General features: G+C 45.7%; 1 protein-coding gene across 1 annotated transcript in view; it reads right to left on the bottom strand.

Moving 5' to 3' along the window:
• The window catches only part of LOC107126121 (heparan-sulfate 6-O-sulfotransferase 2-like), a 198,506-nt gene extending 170,755 nt beyond the window's left edge, over positions 1–27,751 (bottom strand). Inside the window, exon 1 of the mRNA XM_015429629.1 lies at positions 27,212–27,751. Coding sequence (XP_015285115.1) covers positions 27,212–27,750 — 539 coding nt within the window. The 5' untranslated portion in view covers position 27,751. The remainder of the gene's footprint in view (positions 1–27,211) is intronic.
• Positions 27,752–27,905: the final 154 nt, after the last annotated feature.

Here is a 27,905-nt window from a genome sequence, read left to right as displayed (position 1 = left end):
CTGAAGAGTTTCAGGTGTGCCAAAATGCGTCCCTGAATCCTTTCAAAACCCTTTGTGATGACGTGTCCTTGGACCGTCAGCTGCCCTTGCTGCCAATCCTGAAGGCTGCTTGAGATCCAGGCGAATTCCTTATGGATGCTGGCCAGGAGACAGGCCCATATGCTAGCTCTGCAGTCATCCATCATCAGGACAGATCACTGTTCCCAAAGAAAGCAGCCTTTTCCCTCCACTAGCATTCAGACGTAAATCTTTTAAGAAGCACTGGCATACGTCCTACACACAACCTTGAGATCCAGGCGAATTCCTTATGGATGCTGGCCAGGAGACAGGCCCATATGCTAGCTCTGCAGTCATCCATCATCAGGACAGATCACTGTTCCCAAAGAAAGCAGCCTTTTCCCTCCACTAGCATTCAGACGTAAATCTTTTAAGAAGCACTGGCATACGTCCTACACAAAACCTGCAAACAATACGGAGCCGGGAGAACATTTCAAAATCCCAGGGGCCCCAAATCCATTTCTGAAAAGCTGGCATCAAATTTTCAGTTCCCCTGCCCTGCGCCAGGCAGAGTAAATACTTCAGATGCTTCAGCACCGGCATCAAATTTCTAGCCACCTCAGAGACCAGCTGCCAGAGCCTATTTATATTCATCATCCGTGTGTATAAACACCCTTAAATGCATCAAGGTAGCTTTGTCAGTACAAAGGGGACCCCTACCAGCCTTTTCCAAGAAAAAGACTAACAGCTGGGGCCATTAATTCAGTCACACTTTAACAATTTCCAAAAGAGAGAGAGAGAGAGAGAGAGAGGGAGGGAGGAGGAGGAGGAGGAGGAGGAGGCAGTCTCTGTAGTTATAGAATGGTGTAATTTACTAATTTATGCAAAACACTTGTTGTCGCCTTTGGAAATTTTACCCACAATTACTTTTCAGCTGCACAGTCTCAAGCCTCTCACATGCACACGCACACGCACACCCCCAACTTGTCCTGCCAACTGTAGTCTCCAAGAGGTTTGTTTTATGCTTTCGACAGCAAATCAGGCAGCTCTGGATCAAGAGAAACAAAGCAAAAGCTGTGTTAATAGGAAGACACTTTCTTTGTTGATCCATTTATTCAACATTCTGTATTTGAGTGTCCCAGTCATCAAACCATTTTAACAAGAGGACCCAGTTATGGGGGAAGACAGGCCATACCTTAGCCTCAGTCTTCCCAAAGTGTACCACCACTACCAAAGGTTCCAATCCCCCCTCAAACATCTCTTGCCTGTGGACTGACAATTGGGGGGGAGTTGAGGATGGTATTTAGGCTGAGGGTCTCCAGTTGCCAATCCCCGATCCCCCACTGTATAAGGACACTTCCTTGAGAATGGGAGAAGGCTCCTACCTTTTTGTAACCCTACAGGTTTTGTGAACAAAGAGGTGGTTTGCAATCCTGTAAATAGCTCCCCAAATGAGGCAATCAGATTTTGGTGGTGTTTTTAAAAAGGTATTTACTCAGTTTGTTTACCAGTATACACATAGTCTCCTAAATCATTTAAGAAAAAAACTTATCTCTATCCTTCTAGTAGTAACAAAATCATCTATAGCCACTACCTGGAAATGTTCGGATCTACCAACGCTCACATTATGGCATCGGAAGATATGGGAAATTTACGTAATGGAAAAAAATTACATATCAAATTAATCAGTATGAGTTAAACCCACGCCAAACTGACTTTGTAGAAGTGTGGCCTATTATATTGGACTTTTTGTCACAGCTTGAAGTAGTTCCAAAAAGCTTAAAATCTTAAATCCTATTATAATACTTACAATGTATATATGTTATAAGCACTGTTTTATGGTATCTTCTTTTCTTTATGGGTATTGCATTGGATTTATGTGTTAATGCAATGTCAAATTTATACTCTGATATTCTGCTTATAGCTTTCTGATAGTTTGTATACTTCGTGATATTTATTTTAGTGGGTTTTTTGTTGCTGATGATGATTTTGTTGAATTATATATGTTTAAAATGTTAAATTTTAAAAAGTCTGCTATCAGAACTAGAAAAAAAGAACTAAGGTGATACCATTTGTTGTTGTTCTTTTACTTCTTTCAACTTTGCTAGGGGTAGGTGGGGATGTGGAAAGGTATAATAGAGCCCAATCTTGTTAGACTCAGAAGCTAAGCTGGGTTGGTGCTTGGATGGGAAAGCACCAAGGAAGACTTTGCAGGCAGGCAACGGGTAACCACCTCTGCTTAATCACTTGCCGTGAAACCCTACAAGGTCGCCATAAGTCGGCTGTGAGTTGATGGCATTTTACACACCTACACAGAATAGGTGAGAATTAGGAATAGCCTTTGGCCATACTGAAAGGAAAGGCCTGGTAAGCCTCAGAGGAACTGCTGCTCACTCCACAAGTTACCCACTACCCTCCGCTTTCCTGTGCTGCCCGGCATGGGGGGGGGAGTCACATTTTCCCAACTACGGTAGGTAACTAGGGAACGTAGATGTTTTTTAATCTAGTATTTCTAGATCATATTGTGCATCATTTGTCACAACAGTCTGTTCTTCCACTTAAGCATACAAAAACCCATCTTCAGCAATTCCTAATAACTTGCAAGGCTTTAAGAAGAATCAGCAAACAGCTAGGAGTCTCACATCCAAACCCTCTACTCGGCAGAATTCCATTCCAACATACCTTCAGACTGCCTTTTAGGAGATCTCCCCTTCTGGCCCCCAGTAACGATCACTGAGGTTAAAAAACAAATAATGCTGATGAAGCCAGGGAAGGCTCCTCGAAGCGATACGATCTCCCCAGAACTGATCAAAACCAATATGGACTGGTGGGCACCAATTTTGGCTGCATTTTTCACCCACACTGACCACTCAGCCCAGATCCATAGGGACTGGGGCTTGGCTATCATTGCCCCCATATTTAAGAAGGGGGAAAGGACAAACCTGGCAATTACTGTCCAATTAGCCTTCTTAGTGTGATTAGCAGGCTTTATTCCAGATACTTATATTGGGAACTCCCGGACTGAATGGACCAAGAAAACATATTAATGGAGGAGCAGGCAGGTTTTAGAGCTGGTCACTCAACCGTAGATCAGTGTTCAATACTGCATCATTTAGCAGAGAAATGCAGTCTAGACAACAAGGGGCGCCATTTACTGCTTTCGTTGATTTCCAAGCTGCCTTTGATAGTATCCCCAGACACAGGCTATGGGCTAAACCTGAGATCTCTCCAATTGATAAGAGATTATATGTACTGATTCGCATTCTACATGAAAGTAATTTCCTTAGGGTAAGATGCAGCCCCCAGGGCCACCTGTCTGACAGGGTCCCACTGGAGAAAGGCGTAAACCAGTGATGTATTCTGGCACCCCTACTTTTTAACTTCTACATTAACTCCATGGTGTGGGCTTTATCAAAACCAAGTTTCCACCCTCCTAAACTGGCAAACAGAGCGATCTCTGCTTTATTATACATGGATGATACAGTAATTCTAGCTCATTCACAAGTAGGTCTTAGGCGAGCACTTCAGGCCTTTATTGCATACTGCCAAGACTTGTAATAAATTACCAAAAAAACTAAAATCCTCACCTTTACCAAAAGGCATGAGAGACATAGATGGCATATTGAGGGACATGATATTGAATGGGTTAAACCCTTTACATATTTAGGTCTAGTCTTCCAGTCGACAGGATCATGGAGAGCCCAAGCATTGTATATGGCTGAGAATTCTCACAGAACTAACTAAGCCAATCTGAGACTCTTCTTTAGAAAAGGAGCTCCCTATATCCCTGCAGCAATCAAGGGGAAGGTGATTTTCCAGGGGAAGGTGATTGCCCAACTAATGTATGGCTCCCAGCTTTGTCTTTACAGAGAACTTCACCCCTTGGAAGCAGTGCAATCCAAGTTTTTGCAATCAATATTCGGAGTCCCTCAATGTATACCAAATGCTCTCCTCAAGCTGGAGGCAGGGATGGTTTCACTAGAGGCACGCATGTGGGTTGAAAGAACCATTTACTGGTTAAAATTAAACTCTAACTCCCAGGGACTTACCCCTCTTATTCTTAGAGATAACTATAGCTCAAATTGGCTGAGAACTGTCAAAGGGAAATTGCAAAGAGTATGGTTTTTCCCCTTCAGCCCTGTTACATCTAGGCTTTCAGAAAGCCAAATAAATACTTAAGCAACAGATCTGGGATGCGGCCGTTCAGTCCGATAGGGCCTGGCTGCAGTGGCATCCTACAGTAACACGCCTTTCCAAAAACCCTTTCTTGCTGACAGCTTATTTAACAGCACTAGAAGTCCCTAAATATCAAAAAATATTTACTCTGGCACAGGCCCGTAGTTAATGCGGGGCCCAGAGGGCCCGTCCCCCTAGCATTTTTTACGGGTCCTCTCCCCGCTGGACTCCCTCCCCCACTTGCGGCAGATTGAGGGCAAGCAACAGGCTCTCCTGGAGCACGCCCCAAGCAGCCTCTGAAGCAGTGTGGCTGTGAAGGGAGGGGGAGGGCGGCGAGTGCCAGTGGGTGGGGACAGAGCCAAGGCGAGCGGCAGCTCTTTAAACAGTGGGCGATCGCATCGGCACTTGGTAGACTGATGGCAGGCAGGCTCTCGTCTTGGAGCACGCCCAGAGCAGCCTCCGAGTCCAAACTTGTGCTGCTGCAAAGGGAGGGGGAGGGCGGCGGGCACCAGGGGGCAGGCAGCAAATCTTCATTGGTTGGGGCAGTCCAAGAGCGGGCTCTACACAACGCTGGCATAGAGCCCGCCAGGTACAAGTTAAGCCAGTCACGTCATGTGATTTTCCTCCTCCAACTGACCACAACAACTCTGAGAGCAGCTGCAGCAGCATGCAGAGAGGAGAGCACTGCCTACAGCCTGCCTGCCTGAGCCTCACCTAGCCAGCGCCTCCTTCCTGGCTGCAAGTGTTCCCCTCCTCCGTCCTCCTCCACCAATGTCATCATCCCCAGCAGCCTGGCTTCCTCCTTGACCTCCTTACTTGGACACCGGTGTTGTTGTGCACGCAGTGTTGTTGTACACCTCCCACCACTCCGTCCAGTAATCCTCTGGAGGGGCTGAGCCCGCAGTGCCTATGCCACATTTCTACCACCTCCCCGTCACTCACATGCAGGACTCCAGATTAGAGGGTGAGATCGGATGGGGGGGTGTATACTAAAGACACAAAAGTTGTTGTTCTTGTGGAAGTTGCTATAGTTATTTGGGCTTGGAGGGTAGGGGGCTTGGGCTTCTTTGGAATATATCACAGCAAAAGAAGAGTTGCAGAGAAAATGCGGAATGGGTTTTCTGTTAAGGTCTCTGGAATGACAGCTCCTAGGGTGGAATAATAGCCCCTGGGTGTAGTAGAGAATGACAGCCCCTTGGAGTAGCAGGAGTATTCTGGCACTGGAATGACAGCCCCTGGGAACTGAATCTGTGTGCTGGGACTGGCCTGACAGGTCCAGTCCCAGTACACAGATTCTATTCCCAGGGGCTGTCATTCCACTCTGGGGGCTGTCATTCCAGAGATCTTAATGGAAAATCCGTTCCAAATTTTCTTTGCAACTCTTCTTGTGCTGTAATGTATTTCAATGGAACCCATGCAAATCAACTGACACTCCTGGTTTCCATTATTTCCAATGGGCCTTCAAATCTCTCCCATTGTTTCCAATGGGAAATCCTGTCATTCCTTTTAGTATATCCCTGTTGTTATTTTACTGTTGGGGAGGGTGTCTGTTGGGCAGGCTGGTTCTTGTTTCAGTTCTGGGCAACTCCAGCTGGAATTGGAAAGCTAATATGATACTAAGCACTTTGGTTTCTGTAAGAATTGGGAGTGTCTATTCCCACTGATTTTTAAAAACTGTCTCACTCTGGCAATTTTTAAGGCACTTGTATTATTCATTTATTAGTTATTACTTAGAAGTATAAGAGTGGTGTAGCAGCTCCGCACAGACATATAATGGCCGGCCCCACAAGCAAAACACTGCCCCCCCGAGCAAAACAGTTGAGACCTATGGGGCTGCTCTGGCACACCAACACTCTGACCTCAGACTTTCTGGAAGGCAGATACCTCTGTATTCCTCATACACAATGGGTGTGTCTAAGCCAAAAGGAAAAGGTTGAGACCGTAGAGCATGTATTATTGCCCTGCTCCTACTATAGTGACATCTGCTCACAATATATCACGCCAGTGTTAGTAAACTCCCCAGGAAGATCAGAGCAGTTCTATATCTCCTTCCTTCTCTCCAATCTTTCTTCAGGAGTAACTTGCAACGTTGCAAAATTTTGTATGAGGGCAGGCCGCAGACGTAAGCAGATGGTTAAGTCCTTAAACAAGGCTGGACTATAATGATACTTTTAAATTTATTTGCTGATCCCAGTATCGTATGTGGCAAGGCTTTAAGCTGATTTTATATTGAAATAAACTGAACTGAACTAGGAAGAAGAATCCAGCTGGCTGTGGGTTTTTGAGATACAAATGTTGCAAGCTGATAGATGGTCCCGTCTCTTCCCCCCCCCCATTGAGTGGACGGGTACTTAAAAACGTTTGGCAAAGCAGATGACAGAAGCAGCTCATATTTAACAGCTAAGAGAATTGTGTAAGATACGCACATCAACAAGGGTTTCCCTATCATAGCTACTGAGATAGAACCCATGTCCAGTCCTTTACTAAGACAGAACAACTTCCTGCCTGCAATTCCTAAGCGATGCATTTGACCATATAGTACTGCTTTGATCTTATGGAGTTTATTGTTGTTCTAATTATCTTGTACCCAGGGGTCGTTTCGTAGAAAAAGAGCTAGGGGAACTCATTAGCATAACTCATTAGCATATGCCACACCCCCGACATCACCGGAAGTGTGTCATAAGGCCACACCCTGCCCCCAACGGTCCCGGTCGCTGCCGCCGGCCTTGCAGCTCCACTGCCGAGCCCCATGAGGGGCCCCGCGGTGGACCTGCAAGAATGAGGGCCGGAAGCGGGGCGGCCGGAAGCAGGGGGCGGGGCTTTGTCATGTGCCCCGCCCCCCGTACCTCACCCGGGGGAACTGCGATCCCCCGCGATCCCCCCCGTAATGACCTCTGCTTGTACCCAGTGGGTAACACCATGGCAAATGAAGTTCAGTGTAGATTAAACGCAAGGTGAGGCACACTGGAGCAAGAAAAACCCAGGCTGCAAAAATATGATGATGGGTCTGAACTGAGATCTCAGGGTTATAGTAGATAGTTTGATGAGAATGCTACAGAGGCTTGCAGCATAGACAAAAAGGGCAAACTCCATTGCTGGGGACAGAGGCTGAAAATAAGATGGACACTACTGTAACGTCCCTCTGTAGATTTATGGTGCAGCCTCATTGGGAACTCTGTGGGCAATTCTGATCACCGTATCCCCAAAGAGACACTGCAAACCTGGAAGAAAACAAAGAAGAGGAAAGCCAAGAGGATTAAGAGGCTAAAAAGGTTAGGACTTTTCAGTTTAGAAAAATGACAACTAACAACGAACATAATAGAGTTTTGCAAGGGAATGCTATCATCAGTGGGGACTTCCTCATCAGCAGTGGGTTGAGAAAACATTTCCCCCCTCTCCCATAATAGAAGAACTCGGGCACCCAAAGAAGTGGATGAGCAATGCATTCAGGATGAACAAAAGGAAGTAATTACATTGTGAAATTCACTGCCAGTGGATGTTCTGATGGCTACTAGGAGATGGCTTTAAAGGGGGATTAGACAGATTGAGTGTTAGGTGCTTTCTCCCGCTCTCCCACAGTACTAGAACTCCAGGGCACCCAATGAAATTTTTGGAAAATAGGTTCAGGGCAGACAAAAGGAAATACTTCTTTGCCCAATAAGTAATTAAACTGTGGGATTCACTGCCAGTGGGAATAAACGACAGCCACAAGCCACCCTGAGCCTGCCTTGGTGGGGAGGGCAGAGTATAAATGGAATAAAATTATTTATTTATTTCGATTTATATCCCGCCTAATTTTAAAATGAGATTAGACAGACGCATGGAGGAGAGGTCCATCAATGACTGTTGGTGTAATGAACTATAAGGAGTTCTGAACTGACGGCTTCCTGAACGTATGCTGTTTTTATGCTTTCCTTCAACCAACATTTATGAATTTATGCTTTCCTTTAACCAACATGAAACATTAACTTGCACCCAGTGTAACTGAATGGAATGCAAGGCTGAAGCCATAAATGTGTGGGTGAGTGTGGCTGGGTGCGCTTGTATCCACTTGGAGGCTGTGCAAAGACAAACTACAACAAGCAGATGAGTCTGTTCCATTGTTTACAACCAATGCAAGCTACAGAAGATATTATTTCTAGTTCGCAGGGAACTCAAAGGGACATTTCTGTGTATGACTGCCTCCCTCACCGCAGCCCTTCTACAGCAGCATCTTGGTTATTATGCTGGCAACCTCTGGCCAAGATGCCAAAAATGCTCCTGGGACAGGCCATGCCAAGTCTTCAGAATCAGCCCACTGCAACCTGCTGATAAGAAAAGGGGAAGTTTTCACCAGACCACCCCAAACAGAAGGCTCTTCTCACAAGCAAGCGATGGCTCCACCCACATGGATCTGGCCAGTTCCTCCCCTTCTTAGAAAGAAGGAGAGTGCAAACCATGCAAGGCCTGAGACACAAAAGGGTAATAAACCAGCAAGAAGAAGAAGAAGAGTTGGATTTATTCCCCAACCTTCACTCAGAGTCTCAGAGCATATTACAATCTCCTTCCCTTCCGCTCACCAAAACAGATACCCTGTGATGTAGGTGCTGCTGAGCTCTTCAAGAACTGCTCTTGAGAGAACAGCTCTGAGAGAACTGTGACTGAACAAAGGTCACCCAGCTGGCTGCATGTGGAGGAGTGGGGAATCAAACCCGGTTCTCGAGATTAGAGTCTGCCTCTTCTAACCACTACACCAAACTGGCAAGGGAGGGGCAGAATCTCCTTTACAACCTGACATGATTCCACAATTCAAATTTTATCAGCTCCATCTAAAGCTGGCCTAGATATGTACGGAGGTGCACCCGTGTATGAGTGGAATACAATGAGGTGCTTTTCTTTGGTGTGAGCTTAATAAACATACTTCCGTATTCAAGAACTTAATGCCTGGCTTTCTTTCAGTTCCTCTCGCCCATGAGGAAAAGTCCTGTTGGGTCACAGTAGATTTGGACACAGGTCTGATGACCGTTTCAGCTCATTCACATGGGGCCTGGCCTCATTTGGCCTTGATTCTAGCCATGGTGACTGAAGGGAGTCTCCATATACAGAGGCAGCAAACCTCTAAGTACCAGTGCTAGGAGGCAACACTGAGGAAACCTTGGCCTCTTTGTTGGCCCTCTGAAGCAACTGGTCAACCACTGTGAAAAAGGGTGCTGGGCTAGACAGACCACTGGTCTGATCCAGCAACACTTCTTGATGTTCTTATCATCAATTTAGAAACACACAGGGCATGTGAAGCTCCTTGGTTCACTAGAGCCTTAGAGAACTATGAATTACAGTCCACTGGACAATTAAGTAGCTAGTTGATACAGAAAGCACACAAACAAGTTTTATGTCCAAAGACAGAAAGACTATCATTATCTAATCCTCTCCCCCTCAAAAATACAACTATTTAACCTCAAAATCAGTGATCATCTAAGAGTTCATAAAAACTTCCCTATACTACATAGTTTGTAAAAGGAAATAAGTTTCTTCTGCACAGCATTACCTACACGAAGCTGGAAAAGTTTAATGCCACAATATTGGCTAAAGGAGCACAGTTTTATCCCATCTAAAGTATTCCTCCACTAGCACTAGACACCAAATGCTGGAAAGGTGATGTGCTCCAAATCTCATCCCAATAGATCTTTAAAATGCCTGGATCTCTAATTCACTCACTATTGATTTTTCACAGCTCTGCAGAAAAGGAAAAGGGGGAGAGGGGGAAAATCTAGCAACTGCACCCTGAATGAAGGTACACAAATACCATGCATATTTTGATACCTTAAATTGACACAGCTTAAAAAGACATCCTTTTGCACGATTCAGGAAAGACAGAGAGAAAAAACACCTTAAAGAAGTGCTTTTAAATGTAAGTTAATTCATGCACAAATACACATATATGGGAAGAAAGACCTGCATGTATTCATATGAAAATGCCAAAATAAAAAAAATCATCTATAGATGAGATTGGAAAGAAAACTCTGTACACTACGAAAGGAGTAGGGACAAATCTAATGAAAACTTCAGCACCACAGAGTGAGAGCAACATGGAATTCACCAGCAAAGATAGCTGCCTCTCTTGTACTTTGCCCCATATCCGAAGTAAACTCTATCTCATGAAAGTTCATATTGAAATAAATATTGTTACAGTTTTTAACAATAAAAACTGAACAACCCAAGAAATATTAAGCAACCAAAATGTTACTAAATCCTAAATAAACAAAAAGTGACATGTGTCAGCACTCAGCATCACCATCGGCTCTACCTTAGAGATCGTCTGCTTGTCACTTAAAACTCCTACCCGTTATTACATCCCTGTCATCAAGATGAAATGAGGTTTCATCCTAGGTATCTATGGTCTTGGTCACACGGGCAGGAAAATGCGGGGGGAAGCATGGCTGTTTGCCCCGGAGCAAAATAACGCGCGGCCGCCCAATCACACGTCCCGTCGAGGTCCTGTGGTTAGGGCGGGAGGTGCCGATCACACGGCTCTCCTGCAGCGTGGCAAAGAAGCGGCAGGGCGCGATCACACCAGCAATCGCTAGGCGCCGCTTCCGTGGCAATCGGGAAAATTTTTTTCACCAGAAGGTGAGCATGCGCATGATTGTTCGTGCAGACTGGAAAAAAAAGTAGTCCTGTTTGCGACGGGACTAGGACGGGACGCGATCAGACACCCGCCCTTGCCCCGCGTCTTCCAGAAACTAGTACCTCGTAGGTACTCGTTTTTTAATCCGCATCTTCGGCGGGAAGCCACGGGTTAGCCACGGGAGCACTACGCTTCCCAGATGTTGCAGTGTGATTGCGCCCGGAAAATCCGCCTATCATCCGTCTCTTTAGTACGGCAAATACTCTGTGTGAACGGGGCCTAAAAATGTTTAATTTTTGCTTTGTGAATGTTGAGTTGATACTCTGTGAATGTTCAGGAGTTGTTCAAACTGCCCTGGCAAGTAGTCTGGTCAAAACCGAGAGCTAGTTTCCAAACGGAAGAAGTGGGCAACAAAGCAGTCTGTACAATAATGAAGGCAACCTAATTGTTCGTGCGCATCCTGTGCAGACTGAAAAAAAAAGTAGTCCTGTTTGTGACGGGACTAGGATGGGACGCGATCAGACGCCCGCCCTTGCCCCGCGTCTTCCGGAACCTAGTACCTTGTAGGTACTAGTTTTTTAATCCGCATCTTCGGCGGGAAGCCACGGGTTAGCCACGGGAGCACTACGCTTCCCAGATGTTGCAGTGTGATCGCGCCCGGAAAATCCGCCTATCATCCGTCTCTTTAGCGCGGCAAATGCTCCGTGTGAACGGGGCCTAAAAATGTTTGTTTATTTTTAATTTTTGCTTTGTGAATGTTGGGTTGATACTCTGAGAATGTTCAGGAGTTAAGTTCAAACTGCCTTGGCAAGTAGTCTGGTCAAAACCGAGAGCTAGTTTCCAAGCAGAAGAAGTGGGCAACAAAGCAGTCTGTACAATAATGAAGGCAACCTAAGAAGACAAAGGAAAGAGGGTGATGTGTAGGCAACGGTGCCCAAATTGTTACTCTTTCCTTTCCCTGCTTTGGTGTATTTTCATTCTTAGAGAACAGACACACTTTTAACATGTGAAGATCTGAAGAGAGATGACCAGCCACACAGAGGAAAAAGTAATCTGACATAACAGGGAAATCCTGCCTAGTTGAGGTTTCTGAATTTTTTCCCCTTACAGAGTCTGATAACCAGCAGCCAGACTGCAAATCTATTAACCACTGGCTTGTGGATCGGCTCATCGCTTGCCTTGAAAACCGCAGGGTCCTGGGGTTGGGATGAGCTGCTTGCAACTTGATGGCGCACAATTAATTATTATTAGTGGCAGCATACAGTAAACTCCATTTGGTGAGAAGAATGAGCGAAAAAGCTGGGACAGGTCAATTTATCATGGTGGTCTAGCAGCTTAAGACCAGGGCCAGATGAATAAGCCTCTCATTCCCCATAGTAAAAACAACGACCCAAAGGGTTGTTTTTACCAGGTGTTACCCCAAATAACAAGAGAACATCTGTGAACACTCAAAAATCCCATAATGATCATTAAGAACTGCCTGCAAACATTTATGAAACTGATCGCCAAAGCAATTGGTCAGCATTTTGTTCAACAGGGGCCATCTTTTGAATCCAGAAACTGCTTGGGAAGTGGAGTGACAGTCACTGACCCACATCTACAGAGCTCAGACACACTGAAAGGGGTTCTTTCCATTGAGGAAGGGGCTGAAACAGCCACAGAAGAGGCTTCAACACAGCCTTCTGCCCCACAAAGCTCAGCTGAGCTCAGGGCCATTTGACTGCCTCTTGGCTTCAACAGTTATTTGTTTACTTCATTTTATAACCCCCACCCCTTCTTTCTTAAAGGGGACTCAGCGCAGCTTACACTGTTGTTCTCTCCTCCATTTCATCCTGGGAGTCACCAGTGACATGCAGTCAAAGAGATCACCAATAGCCCTCACAAGTCTATGTTTCTGGGGTTGTGTGGGAGAAAGCTGCTGGACTGGGGAAGAAATCCTGGTGAAGAATGTAGGCATAACGAGGGAAGTCCCTGGGGACCAAACTGAGCCCCTTGGCTGCCAAAGAAAGCTGCTGGACTGGGGAAGAAATCCTTGTGAAGAAGGCATAACGAGGGAAGTCCCTGAGGACCAAACTGAGCTCCTTGGCTGCCAGTTGCTTATTTCCATTCTCCAGCCAGGGACAACACAGGATAAAAGTTTGTTTTATCTTAGTAGTAAAACCCAGGATTCTCCCATTTCCATGTTTTATTTCCACGATCCGATCCAACTTGCACAAAGTCTGCAAAAAACACACCCTCCACTTCAAAAAGTTCCATCCATAGAAGGAGACCCTCTCCACAGCACATTAACTTGGCCATTTTCATGTAAAACTGCAGTAATCTACATGACTTAATTTGTGCAGATGCCGTGCCGAAGGACCGTCTTTATTATTACAGTTGCTGGAGAAACTAGGATTAAATGCAAGGGATGGCACACCAAGGCCTAATCCATTTGATGTAAATCAATGCCTCGCGCATTTAAATTGCTCTGCTTTCTTTCAAGAAAAGTACATTGAAGTGATTCATTAGGCGCTGTGCTGTTTGCAAGAAACCGAGCAATTCTCTTCGGCATGCTGGAGCATCTCTGGTAGTCAAATTTAAAAAGCAATCAAGTCTACTAATACCTCCTCCTCCTCGCAGACATTTACAATGGTGGGGGGAAAAACACAATTTGTCTATTCTGATTTAAATAAAATGAGAGAAATTTTAACCTCTGTTAATACATAGCAGGATTGAAACCTGGATGATGAAACCAACTGTCACCTATCTGTTAAATTTATATATTTCTACCTATTATTCTCCCAAGTTTGGAGGATATTTGATACTTTAATACAAACACACTGCCAAGTTCAGAACAGATCGCAAGTTATAAATATGAATCTCCCCTACAGCTTAGATGTATTTCAATATCATTGCAAGCAATCGTTTATAGCACCATTTTAAAATTTATAATATCCCGGAAAGGCAAAAAAAATGCTGCTTGATGTACAGAAAAACTGCTTTAACTGAGCACTGGAAAGCATTGCTTATGCGTGGAAAACCATCTACTCCTAAATAAGGACTGGCACGAATGACAGATTGGATGAAATGGCACATAATGAATAATTCCTGCTAGCTGGGTGCAGCCGGCAAATTCCCGTGATATATTTCCCCTCAAAGCAACGTTGTACCTCTATGAGGATATCAAACTGTTCACAGCTTTCACTACCACCATACAGCCGCTTTCATATGCATCGCTAAATAATTAATCCTGCAATCAGAATCTGGACAAGTAGAAAATGCGGCCACGATCCAGCATCTGCTTAACATGCACATGTACCTATGAAACGACTCATCTCACTGCAAGTTTGAATGAGTGCTATTTTATGTCTTTGCAGATATATCCTGTTTAAAATTGCCTTTTAGAAGGTCATTAAGACCAAATGCCTTAGCTCATTTTGTGTGTGGGTGTGTGAAGTGTCATCAAGTCGCAGCTGACTTAAGGTGACCCGACAGGGTTTTCAAGGCAAGAGACATTCAGAGAGGGTTCGCCCCTGCCTTCCTCAGCACAGCAGCCCTGGAATTCCTGGGTGGTCTCCCATCCAAGTACTAATCAGGGCCAACCCTGTTTAGCTTCTGAGATCTAATGAGACTGGGTGAGTCTGGGCTATCCCATTATCAGAGAGGGCAGGGAGAGGATTTCCCCTCAGGGCACAATTATTTCCTGCCTCTGCCCCCTTGTCACCTCTTTCCTCACACATTTTTTTTTTTCAAATTATAGCCTCTTCTTCAACACTCTATTATTTTAAGGGGCAGTGAATGGGAGAACTATCAAGACAGTAAACAGGACTCTTGCCCCTGCAGATATAATCACAGGGAGAACTATCAAGACAGTAAACAGGACTGTTGCCCCTGCAGATATAATCATATACGGTATATACACCTCAACAGGGGAACAGTTTTTGTCTATGGAAGCAAAGCAGCTTGACCTGGCCCTGTCTATTGTGAAGCCCAACATTTATTTGCATATATTTAACCAGTGTATTCAGAAAAAGGATCCAGCACCTCTGAGATATCACATGTTCACCAAATTCGTATGAAGACACTTAATACATGCAGCCAACCCAGAAGATACCAAGTAAATCTGATGTCTTTATACTGCCCCAGGTCACCCCTCTCTCCAGGATGCACAACAGCAGCATCCCAAGTATCCGCATTTTAATTGGCTCCATCTATTATTGGAACTCTTAAAGGGATGTGTGACCCAGCACAAGTGGGAAGAGAAAGCCAAATTAAAATGCTTACACCCCCACCCCCACCCAAAAAAGGCTTGCAAGCAACGCTCCCTCTAAGCTGTGGAGTCTTGTGAGCAAAAATTCTATTTTGTGAGCTACTGGCATTAAAATTGTGAGCGAGCAGTTTGGCTACTGCATCAATCAGTTTGCCCTGGAGCCATCCTTCCTGAGCTAAGACAAAACTGTGTGAGCCAGAGGCTAAAAAACTGTGAGCTAGCTCACACTAACTCAGCTTAGAGGGAACACTGCTTGCAAGTACCTTGCACTTTCAAAATCTATGGGCCAATATGCACACACAATTTCTGGATCAGAGCCTTTGCATTCAGCACCTCAAGAGAAGTGGCAGTATCTCACTGGAAGACATCCAGAATCGCATTACTCAGATCCATGGCCCTTAATACAGTACCTACTGATGTGTATCTGATTTCTGATGCTCACTGACTACACTGCTTTCCAACTTCTTCCTTATCTTCAAGTTCCCTTCTATTTTTGTCCTCCTTTGCCCCATCCACATTTCCTCCTTTTCTACTCATTAATTCACATTCCTTCCTTCCCCTGCCTCTGTTTCTCTCTTGAATCTGTTTTTAACTTCAGCCCCTCACTATTTCTCCATAACGCTCTGGGTTGTGCTAAAGGCAACAGGGCAATGGAGAGGTTCCAGTGGTCGCAATCAGTGTTCCCTCTAAGCTGAGTTAGTGTGAGCTAGCTCACAGTTTCTCAGTCTCCGGCTCACACATTTTTGCCTTAGCTCAGAAAGGATGGCTCCAGAGCAAACTAACTTATGCAGTAGCCAAATTGTTTGCTCACAACTTTTTTTTTTGCTCACAAGACTCCACAGCTTAGAGGGAACATTGGTCGCAATGGAATTGGAGGAAGGGAGCAGAGCCACACACTTGCCATCTTCCACAAAATCTGGGCAGTACCTGGAGCTTAAAGGCTAACGGGCACGAGAGCTCACACACTGGCTCTTCTTTAGGGGCATGTGTTTGGTCAAAACTTTTACACCACAAAAGGGCCACCAGTAGCAGAAAGGAAGGGGGCAATAAACCTCAGTAAAGGAAATTAAAGTAAATGAGAAAACCCAGATAAGAGGATGTAAGAAGAAGATTTATGCTGCTAAAGACTCACCTTCTTAGCACCAGTCACATCCAGAAATACACATACTAAATAAAATCCATATATACAGACATATGGACTCCCAGTCCTGGATTCCTCTATCAAAAAGACCACAGTCCCACAAAGACTTCTAAATAGTAACTAAGGACACTTGCCATGGATTATTTCAACTGAATAAACATTAATACACTGAGGCAACTACACTGTTGACTGACGGTTTTCTAGGAAGATTTCAAGGGGCATTCTCCCACCCCACAGACATTTTATGTAGTTTAAATTTTATTTAAATGATAGACACGGGGGGGGGGTGCAGCATGGCAGCCATTTTATGGTACCACCAACTACCCATGGCAGCTCAGGGCCTCCATGGCAGCCATTTTGTGGTGACACCTGCTACATTTCCAGAAGTGCCCACAGGCTTAACAGCACTGAGGACCCCTGTAATACACTGTTTCGCTAGTGCCGCTAAAATGAGACATCGTTTGGATTTCCTCGGTGGTCAGGCCAGCCTTGTATTCGGACAACATCTGCAAAATATTTTAGAACTGATAGCATGGTTTACGCCTGTGGTAGGGTTGCCAAACCCCCAATTTGCCAGGGGTCCCCCCAACACCCCCAACACCCACAGCCACCCATCTCTCTCCCTTTAAGGATGTGCAACCCGTGTTTCATCCCAAGCGCGAACTCCACAAGCTTGCAGGGAAAAGCCAGCTTCGTTCTTAAAAGGGAAACGCAGCTTCTCTTAAAGGGGAAACGCCGGCTGCCGGCTACTTTAAGTGCAGGGAACTGCTGTTTCTGGAGATCCAACGCACGGCCGGGGGGGGGGGGGGGGGACGCAACCCCCATTTTTTTTGCCCGGGCGGGGGGGGGGGGGGCGGCAGACATCCCCAACGTGACGTCATCACGTTGGGGATGCCCCACCCCTTCCAGGAACGCCCCCAAAGTCCCCCGCTGGGGGTGGAAGATGGACTTGGCAACCCTAGCCTGTGGTGTATTGAAAAAGGCTTACATTGAATCACCGCATGACTCTCCATGTTAAGCTTCGAGCCAGAGGAAGGCTCCTCCGAGCTAACGTCCTATTGGTCACTCCACAACAGCGACCAATCAGAACTGTGCCAATTCTCTGCGAGGGAAGAACTCTCATTGGTTGTTATCCGCACAACCTCTTTGGTTGTTTATTGTAATTAGGTGTGGCTACCTTAGCCCGGGAGTGTTTAAAAGGAGCCGAGCTCCCAATGTTACTGTTCTGGTTATGACCTATTTCAAGCCTAGTTCGTACCTGCAGTAAAGCTGATCACTATTGCTGAAATCACTCTCCACCCTAGACTCTATCCCCAAATCTCCAGGCATTTCCCAACCTGGATCTGGCAACCCTACCCCCCCCCATCTCATGCCGGTGGTTTGGGGGGGGGACCTAGCAACCCTACTGATCTAACAACGCCCCTGCAAAAGTGTCTTTCCTGGCTACTGCTTGTTTGTCTTCTCTGTTGTCATCTCAGATCTTATGTCTCTTCCACCACCACCCCCAGCCTCCAGCATCATATGCACACACTTCCATAGGACTCATGCATGTTATCGATGAAAGAGGTCTATTAAAATGACATCTACCGCAGGCATGAGAAAATGCCTGTGACAACTGAAGTAGCTTTTAAAAGCTATTATGCTTCCACATCCCTTCGCTACTGTCAGAGAAAAAGAGATCAGGAGATCAGGAGTGATTGGAATATATTGCAAATGCACCCTTAATTCTATTGGCAGATAAGTTACCATAGCAAAGGCACAAAGTGTGCCAAGAGATACACACCAAGGCCGACACCTAAACTTTCACAACCTACCGGTACTTAGAGGCAACAGTCAAGCAGTTGGTCCCCATGGCATAAACTCTCAGGGAAATTGCAAGCAGGCCCTTGAAAGTCATACAACAGTGGACTGGATTTGGGAGCTGGAAAACTAGAATTCAAGCTAACCAAACAATTTTATTCCAAAATAGTTGTTGTGGATTCCCCCAAAGAATCCTGGGAACTGTAGTTTGGCAGGATGTTGAGAATTTTCCAACAGAGACTAAACACATTTCCAAGCATTCCTCTAGAGAACAAGTGGACAACAAATCAGTTTACAGCTATAGGACACTCAAATACACATTCTACAAGCATCTGAAGACAGACTGATGCAGCGGGTGGTGCTATTTGTGGGGAAACAGTCAGCGAACCTTAGCAGGTTCCCAACGATTTCACCATGTGAGGACTGATTTCAACTAAGCATGATATGTATGCACACAACATTCATATTTGTCCACCAGGCACAGTAACAATGACCTCAGCTGACCTGCTTTAATAATTAAAAACAAAAGAACACTTCACTGAAGCCTTGCAATAGGAAACCTTGCAAGAGTTCATAGTTTCTGGACAATTTCTGGCTTTGTGTAAGCCGCTTTGAACCACGAGGAAAGACAGGATATAAATGTTTTAATTAATAAATAAATACAGTTTGAATCCAACTGCTACGGTTTTTGGCATATGTGTGCATATGTGCATTAGTGTAGACAAGGTAGTTACGTACTTTACACAATAACTAACCAAGGCTGGCAAGCTCTCGGTTCCCTGATACTCTCTCACCTAGTTTTATTATAGACATTTTCTTGCCAGAAGCTTCTGCAATCACTCTCCCATAATAAACTCCTTGTTGATCATCAGTGCTCCCAAGTACTTACCATGATTCGGCGGGGGATATATAGTTCTTCGCGGGACCATTCCCACGGGGAAAACACAGGCACTGCACTATTCTGTTGCCCAGATGTGACGTAGGCATGTAGCCGGGCGATGGAATAGTGCAGCGCCTGTGTTACAAGCAAGAATCTTCTGGCAGGGAAGCATGTCTCCCCCGCCGGTTTGTAGGTAGGTACTTGGCAACCCTATCGATCATCTCTAGGGATGCCAGCTTCCAGGTGGGACCTGAGGATCCCCCAGAATAACAGCTCATCTTTAGACTATAGAGATCCATTCCCCTGGAGAAAATGGATGCTCTATGGCATTGTACCCCACTGAGGTCCCTGTCCTCCCTAGACTCTATCCCCAAATCTCCAGGCATTTCCCAACCTGGATCTGGCAACCCTACCCCCCCCATCTCATGCCGGTGGTTGGGGGGGGGGACCTAGCAACCCTACTGATTCACATCCTTAAAGCATCCAAGTCAAGGGCCATACCACAAGGTACCTGAATCCCCAAGCCTGCACTGCTGGAAATTTTGCTACAAAGCCCCGTTTTCCAACTGCCTTCCACTTCTGAGGAACTGGGTGATGGATACTAGTCAAACAGATTTTTGACAGAGTCCACTAATTTCCTAAAGAAACTGTTAAAGAGAAAAGGATATGACAAAGAAGTTAACCTCTCCACTATTGGCTAGGAAACCATCTTAGATAAATCTTCATTTCCATGGGATTCCTTAAGCACAACTCTTAACAAGTCTTCCATCAATTCTCCCCTCAAAATTTGAGCACATAATTTACCAGAATTGGTGGGGGCTCACCTGGAAAGTGAAACAGGACTGGAAGAGCTACAAGCACACATGAGCCTTGGTACTCTGCAAGCTTAACTAAATTTCAAACCTATTTAACTCTAAGGGCTTTCAGCCAAGGAATTCTAGGAGTTGTAGTTTAACAAAAGGACAAATTATCCATGTAAAACTAGAATTAAAGTGGTTTCTTCACGGGGAGTCAAAATAGACCTATTTCAACCTGGTTTAAATTTGCTGATACGCTCTATATTTTCTTTCAAATAAAATAGCCTGGTATCCTGCCCATGCTCTAAACACCTCAGATAGGTAAGGTATGAAAAATCCTTCCTCCTTAACCAAAACTGCTTCTATTTTTGCAAGCAGTCCCACCAAACACTTGAAAACATTCAACAGACTTTCAGGTGTTCAGTGTGATGTTCACAAACTATCAGTGCATTCTCACATACACCTACCCTATGCCTCACCAGTGCCCCCCCACTACATTTTCAAAGGAAGCAGGAGAGAACCTACAGAGAGGCTCTTAAAACAGACTATAGCCCCAGTCACACGGGCCAGATAACGCAGGGGGGAGGCGTCGCCAGAACGCAATCAGACGCCGCCGTGGCAAAGTGGGGTTTTGTATGTTGGCGCATGTTTTCGGAGCGCGTCAAGAACCCGCTTGAGAGATCACACGTAGGTATTCCATTGACGGCCCGTAGCAAACCGTTTGCTAGTAGGCTTTCCCGGGTATTTTTTAACTCCAGATCTTCGGGCGGATGCTACGGGTGGCAATGGGTGTGCTACGCTTGCTAGCTGTGTCCTTGTGATCACGCCCGTATACCCCACCTGACATTCGTGCCTCTCCCGCTGCAAATGCTGCGTGTGAACAGGGCCTATATCTGCCTCCGACTAGGCATCTTATCTTGAGAAATTACTCTTCGTTCCCCATGTGGACTCCCTGCTGGGGCAGATGTAGTTTTCACGGCCTCCCAAACTTAATCCCCCCAAACCTCCGAACTCCCACTAATTCCAGCAATCCGGTAAATTCTGTCCATGCAGCAACAGCAGCTACTGGCCAGCTGCCCGTGTACTGACTGCCAACTGCACAGATGCAAATACTCTCGAAATACTGCTCGTTTTATATTGCGAACAAATCAAGTATGAGAACATCGGGGTGGCGGAGCTCAAGAAAAAACAGGCACTGCGAGCTGGATAAGTCTGATTTTCAAGCATGTCTTTTGCACAGAACATAGCATTATTAGTTAAGAGCATTTAGCAACACCTCAGCCTCAATCCTGAAAAGCAGTGAATAGCTCTCCCATGGCCATTCAGTGAACTTCATAGCCAAGCAGGAAATGAACCTAGTTTCCTTACACCCAGGGAAAACACTTTGGCCAATGAAACTCTCCCTCCCCTCACCCCTCCTTAGAGATGTAAAATTTCCAGAAATCCCCCCTCGGGTTTTTTGGGGGGGGAAATGGAAATTTTCGGAAAAATTGAAAAAAATGCTACATTAGCACTTTTTTTTCCCAGATTGAAAGTCATTCTGTTATTTTAGGAACATACAATATGACTATGGACATTTTTTACTTAGCATGAAATTATCACAACTAGCATATTAAAAATATAGTGTATCCAAACAATTATTACAAACGTAATTCCCACCCACATGCAAAAACAAAACTGAAACCTTTTTCTTTTCTTGTGACAATAGCACCTCCTAAAGGAAGAAATGCATCTTGCTCTTGCATTGGAGAGTTCAGTTTGTAACCTAGGACTTGCTTGTCCTCAGTGCACAGAAATTAGATCAATCTGATACCATACATATTTTTTAGAAACGATTTGGAAAATATTTGAACACCTTGTCTTAAAATATTTTATTCATCATGTTAAAGTAAAACATTCCATAATCAATTTTTTTCTCTTTTCTTTTTTCAATTTTTCGGAAAAAAACAAAAAAGGCTTCAGGAAAAAAATGTTTTTTTCTGAATTTTTTTCCCCGGGCCTTCACATCTCTACCCCCCCTAACTAGGATTCTATAGGGAACCCATCAGAAATCCTACCATCATTTTAAACAGGTTCTACTCTGCATGCCAAAGATTCTCTTCCAGATATTAATGTACCACACTCTGTAGGTTAGCATTTAAAAGTAACATGAAATGGTTTGCACCTAAACAAAGGAAAAACTCCAGAACTCTAGGAGAAACAGCCTGCTTAGAATAAGACTCTCCCAAGAGTTACAGCGAAAGGACCTTTTTCAACACATGGCCAGGATGGTGTAGTTGTACCTATACATTTATAGCAAAGAATTATAAATCCATTTTAGCATATATTGATGCCTTATGGAGGGAGCTTTTGAGACAGTTTACATTATAACATGAAAATACTAACCTGGTTTTTTAAAGTATCATGAAATCCTTGTCAAAAAATTCAAACAAAAGATAACAACACACCAGCAAAGATTTGTCAAAGCTTTATACTACATAGATGTTATATGCCCAGAGAAAAAAGGACAGATTTCCCCTTCCTTGGGCAAAGAATGAGGAAGACAAGTGAACACCCCAACGGAAATAATTCCACAGTACAGGAGAGGCCCTGATCATGGCAGATTTCAACCAACCATGCATCCACCAAGGACCAAGCATCACTAGAACATCTCAATAGCAAGAGGATCCATAGAGGAGAAGGCTCTGCTTTATACCATCTATTGGTCCACAGAGCCTGGTAGTATTGTCAGGAGCAGCTCTCCACAGTCTTAGGTAGAAAATTTCCCAAGATTATTTATGTATCTATTTATTTACTACATTTATACTCTGCCTTCCCGCCCCCCAGTGGTGACCCAAAAGCAACTTACATCATTCTTCCCTCCGCCATTTTATCCTCACAACAACCCTGTGAGGCAGGTTAGGCTGAGAGTGCGCAACTGGTCCAAGGTCACCCACAGAGCTTGCATGGCAGAGGAAGGATTCAAACCTGGGTCTCCCAGATCCTAGACTGACACTCTAATCGTTACACTACACTGGCTCTCAGTAAGACTCTCCTACTGAACCTTTAAAAAGGGCCAGCGATGGGACTAGCAATAACCGGTCTGTTTTAGCCCACCGCAAACCTGAGGGAGGATCAGGAGAACATAAGTCTCACTCACGCCCACAAGCCCAGTTGGGCGGTGGGCATGAGGCTGCGGGGAGCATCCACACACAATAAACTTGCACTGGGACCAAGCAGAGATGCAAAAGAACGTTAGCTGTTCCCTTCACCAGCTGGTGACTGCGATACTGACAGCACAAAGAAAAGGAACACAAGTTCATCTAACAGGTGTGAGGAGGAGTGGAAAGAATGGTTGTTCACACTCCGTCTTTCCTTTTTTAGCGTTTGCACACTGCAATCTCAATAATAGCTAGTCAGAAGAGTATTTTCGGAATTCTCACCAGTTACTTGGCAGGCTGTGCAATTATTTTATTTTAAAAGTACATAAGGAGTAAAACTTGTTGTTGTTGTTGTTTTAAATAAAGGCTTAAGAAGGGGCAGAAGCCTCCTGCCAAGTTTAGCAGAGCAGCTCTTGGAAGCGGCTTACGCTTGCGACCCTAAGACACAACAGACAACTAAACCAAACAGGCCCTCAACAGCGGCTACCTGGCAAATCATTTCGTAGCCCACCTATTAACACAGATCCCAAAGTTACTAACTTGTGGCATGCTGACTGCTAACAAGAATCCACTTAACTTTTAGCCTGGAAAAAAATTTCTCTCCCTCATCATTGCCCACAAGCTGCATTCCAGCCTCTGTGAAGCAGATGTACTTTGCAGCCAGCATAGCTTAGCGGTTGAGGACACAAGCTGTGAGCTGAATGTGTTTGGTACAGCACGCTGTTGGCTACCCTTCGGAACATTTATTTCATTATAGTCATATTCTGCATTCCTTCCTTTGTGAAGCTCAAGGTAGTGCATGTGAAGGTGGGATGTCCCAAGAGGTTTCCCACCCGGGTATTAAACAATCCCATTTAATTTCAGCTGTATCATGTGACTTCAAGACAACTCCCTTAGCTGGGATACAGGTTAGGGGGCAATTCTCCCCCTCATTTACAAAATGCAGATCCTTAGTCCTGTGTTTTCCTACCAAAACAAAGATTTGACAAAGAGGGGGAACCACCCATATCTGAGTCAAAGTTTTGCCTGTCCTGCTCTTTCTTTGGTTTACCTGCTTTTCAGACTGGGGGAGAGGTGCAGTTCATAAACACCGGAGTCTACTTCACTGTACAACGGCTGCCTATGCCTTCCACTGGGGCAAAAGATAGAGAAGCGTAAACCAGCTCTGTTGTGTTCCTGCTCTCTTAAAGGCTTGCAACTGAAAGGAGCCTCTAAGGAAAGAAAGAAATTACAGAGAGCACATGAGAGGACAAAGACAAGGAAAACATGCTCTCCTTTTGGAAGGCAGACAATAATGATGCCAAGCATTTTCCGTAGATGGCAGTATGGTGTTTACATGGGGGGGGGGAATTCTAGAAAGGCACTACTGCATTTGGTTTCAAGTCAATCTGTGCTTAGCCTTGATGGTTCAGATAATGCAGAAGTTAACAAATACTTGAATACAGATGTTGCAATTGTGCCGCAGAACTGCAGTCAGTTCCCACCCCCCCTTATAATCGCCACATATGGCACATTCTGTGCCCCAAATAAAGACGATGCAGCCAATGTGAATCACCTGTTAAGATACCACTGTTATCTTAACTTTTTAACGACTGCACAATTGCTCAGTGCCAGCAAGCTAAACACCAGAAAATGACAACGTTTACGCTGAAATCTAACTCTCAAAGAAGAACTCGGAATAAGAGATCACCAAGCTTCTTATAGGAAAGCTTTTCTGAAGGCTAAATCTGAGGCATATCGCAAACCCATGCACCCCCCAAAAAAATCCAGCACTAAAATGAAACACACAGCTTTTAAGTATGCCTGCCTGTTTTTATTTATTGGTAAATGCTGCAACCCTATCTGATCACCAATCTAAACAATTTGCACAGAGAGGGAATAAATCACCATGGGACGGATTTCCACCCTCCAAATCAGCAACCAAAGCAGGACTCTCAAAAATGATCAAGGCCCATTTGTATGGGAGAATAAACTAGAGGCACTCTCCAAGAAGCCACTTGGCCTAATAATTGCTCTTGGGTTTACCTGCAGACTACAAGGATTCTATAACCGGCACAATCAAAACTGTCGGCAAGACATACGACTTGGGCAAGCCGCCGGCTTTGTTCCAGCGTCCACTGCTCAAGATGAACCAAACTGCTTGCGAGGTTCTTTGTTCCAGATGCCTACTTAAAGATGGGTGTCTGCTTCATTTCTAGTGTTGGTACCCCCTCCGTCTCTCCCCCAAGAAAAGAAGCTCCATGTACAGATGGCTCAAATTATAAATTCACAAACAGCTCATTCTTTGAGCATTTAGGGACTGGGCGCTTTTCCTGGTTCACAGGTGATCTGCGTGGGCTGCACTTGCTAGCTCAATACATTTAACACATCAGAGAGATCCAAAGGGCAGCCCAGAAATATCTCCTGGTGCATTATGCCCCTGTTGCCAAAATGGGTTGCCAGCCAACAACAGAAGACCTTTGATATCACTGACTAAGGTCTGTAAAAGCAGGAAGACACAAGCTCCATCTCCCTTCCAGGACAAAGAAAAAACAAAAGCTAAATGACCGCAGGATATCCTGGAAGAGGGAAATGACTGGAAAAGATGGGGATGGAAAAGAGATCCTGACTCTCAGGAATATTGACACCATCGGTCTGTAAAATTGGACAGCTGGACAATAATTGCATTTCGCTGTAGGGGGGAAAAATTGCTCTTTTGTATGCTACGTAGAAGCAGTGTTCCTGCAGTACCGTATCAGAGCGAAGCCACTGTTACAAATCCTGAGACAAAAGAGGGCTGGAATTATTTCAATCAGCAAGCCCCAAACCACCAGGCTTTCCCTGCTCACTATTTGCAAATGGTTAGCAAAAGAAGGAAGAGAGTGGGGGGCGGGGGAAGCAAGTCAAGCCAAAATGTGGACATCAGTACGGAATGAGTCTCATACACTCTCCATCTCTCTCAGAAATTAAGTTTGCTCCTTCTACATCATGGCTTCGCCTCTCTTTCCCATTCGAAGAACAGGAACCTCAACTCGTGCTGTTTCCACAGACATTAACATAGCGGGGAAGGAAAATAATGCAATTCCAGGAGCACGAAGGAGGAACTTTCAAGCATGAGCTTACAGGGATCACCCCAGTAAGAGCCAGCAGCAACACAGCAGAAAGGTAACAGGCTTTCCAGGAGGACAAGTGGCTCTAAAAGTTAAACAATTGGCTTGGCCCTGTTTGCTCTCACACACAACTGAACCTACCTAATGTTGGATAGCACCAACGATCAAGAGATGGCCAAAGCTTCTCACCTTCAGGAAAGATTTTTTTTGTTTCTTTATTGTCACGCCCAAGTTTGCACTTCAGCAGTTGTCTGCAATAATATCAAACATTCTGAGGTCTTGTTGAAATCAGGAGAAATCCAAGGCAGGGAGGGGGACTTAAAACACAGGAGAACATCAGTGAGAAGGACTGTTAAAACATCTCACAAATCTCTAAGTTGCCTTAGACTTCGAGCCCTCTGCCTCCTTGAGAAATAGCAAGACTCTTGTGCACAAAGGGAACAGGTAGTGGGAGACCAGGGTTCAGAAATCTCCATTCCTACTTGTATCTGACGAAGGGACCTATGACTCTCAAAAGCTTATACCCTGGAGATCATGTTGGTCTTTAAGATGCTACTAGACTTGAGTGTTGTTTATCTGGTTTTTCATTTTCAGTTCCCTCTTGGTGCTAGGTGGTAAGCAAATTAAGTTTGTGCTTTTGGGGGCGGGAGGGCTCTTACTTGTGCTATGTGATGCACAAAAATCTATGACTATTCCACATTCACTTTACCGTCTATTGCAACGGCTCATCTTGGGGTTGCAAAAAATAAGGGGAGGAACCAAGAACCTTTTAACCATCCCAAGTCCAAACTGGCTGGATTTAGCATGCTGAAAAGCCATGATTTTTTTTTCCTGAGTAGGAGAAACAAGGAATTGCCTTAAACTGCAGTGTGTCCAGAAATGGTCTCCTGTTAAGTAGAACAGTGAAGTGGAAACAGCAAGAGAGTGGAATACACGTACACTGAGGTCTAGGGGCCCGAAGGTGTTCTCAAGTAAGGATTAACCACCCATTTAATGAACCTGACTGGCAGGATTTTAATGACATTAAGCCAGCAGAATGACTGGATTTTAGCACCTTCAGCCCAGCCATAACTCTGAACACCTTTTACTCACCCATCCTAACCCTGTTTACTGAGAAGTAAATCTGACTGGCTTGAACGGTCTTTCCAGGTAAGCATGACTTAGGAGTGCAGCCTTTCCTTGAAACCAATGGTTTCCAAATCAGGAGGGAGCAGGGAGGTCCGAGGTCCTACCCCTGCAGTTTGGCCTCCCCGATCCTGACCCCCGCTTCACTCAGCAGACAGCTCCCGCCGAGACTACTGCTAGCAGGCTCGGCCTGGGAAGGGGAAGCCGCCTCACCTGGTGGGACGCAGTTTGGCGTCCTTCTTGCTGTCCACCACGGCCGGCACGCAGTTGGTGAGCTCGGTCCAGTCGGCGTGCAATCCGCAGCTCCAGCCGGTGGAGAAGCGCGAGAAGAGCCAGGTCTCCTGCTTCCCCGGCCGGTGGCAGGTGCACTTCTTCTGGCCGGCTTTGCACTCGCAGGGCTGCTCCAGCTGGATGTTGCGCACCAGGTGGCGCCCGAAGGTGGTGCCGCCGGTCTTCTGGATGTGCAGGAAGACGATCAGGTCGTCGCCCTTGATGTTGAAGTCCACGCGGCGCAGCAAGTCCTCGGCCGAGAAGTTGAGGCGCGGCACGAAGCGCGGTGGGCTCTCGTCCTCGACCCGGTACGGGTCGGCCTGCCGACGCGCAGAGGACGAGACGCCGCCCAGCGCCCTGGCCGCCTGCAGGCGCTGCCGCAGCTGGCACTCGCTGCCCGGGCACACGTACTGCAGCACCAGCCCGCCGAAGAGCAGCAGCATCACCAGCGCCACCAGCACCTTGTGCCAGCGCTCCTCCATGGCGCGGGCGACGGCGGGCGCATGCCGGCCCCCGCCGCTCGCCACTCACCGCCCGGCCCCGGCCGCCGCCTTCCCCATGCCCGGCGGCCCGGCCCCGCGGACCTCGGCGGCGAGGCACCTCGTCGCGGGTCAGCCAGGGCGCACGGCCGAGGGAG

The sequence above is a fragment of the Gekko japonicus genome, unplaced genomic scaffold, assembly GCF_001447785.1.
Source record: "Gekko japonicus isolate JY-2015 unplaced genomic scaffold, Gekko_japonicus_V1.1 scaffold560, whole genome shotgun sequence".
NCBI classification, from domain to species: domain Eukaryota; kingdom Metazoa; phylum Chordata; class Lepidosauria; order Squamata; family Gekkonidae; genus Gekko; species Gekko japonicus.
Note: the sequence above shows the minus strand (reverse complement) of the source record. Positions and strands in the feature narration are given on the sequence as shown.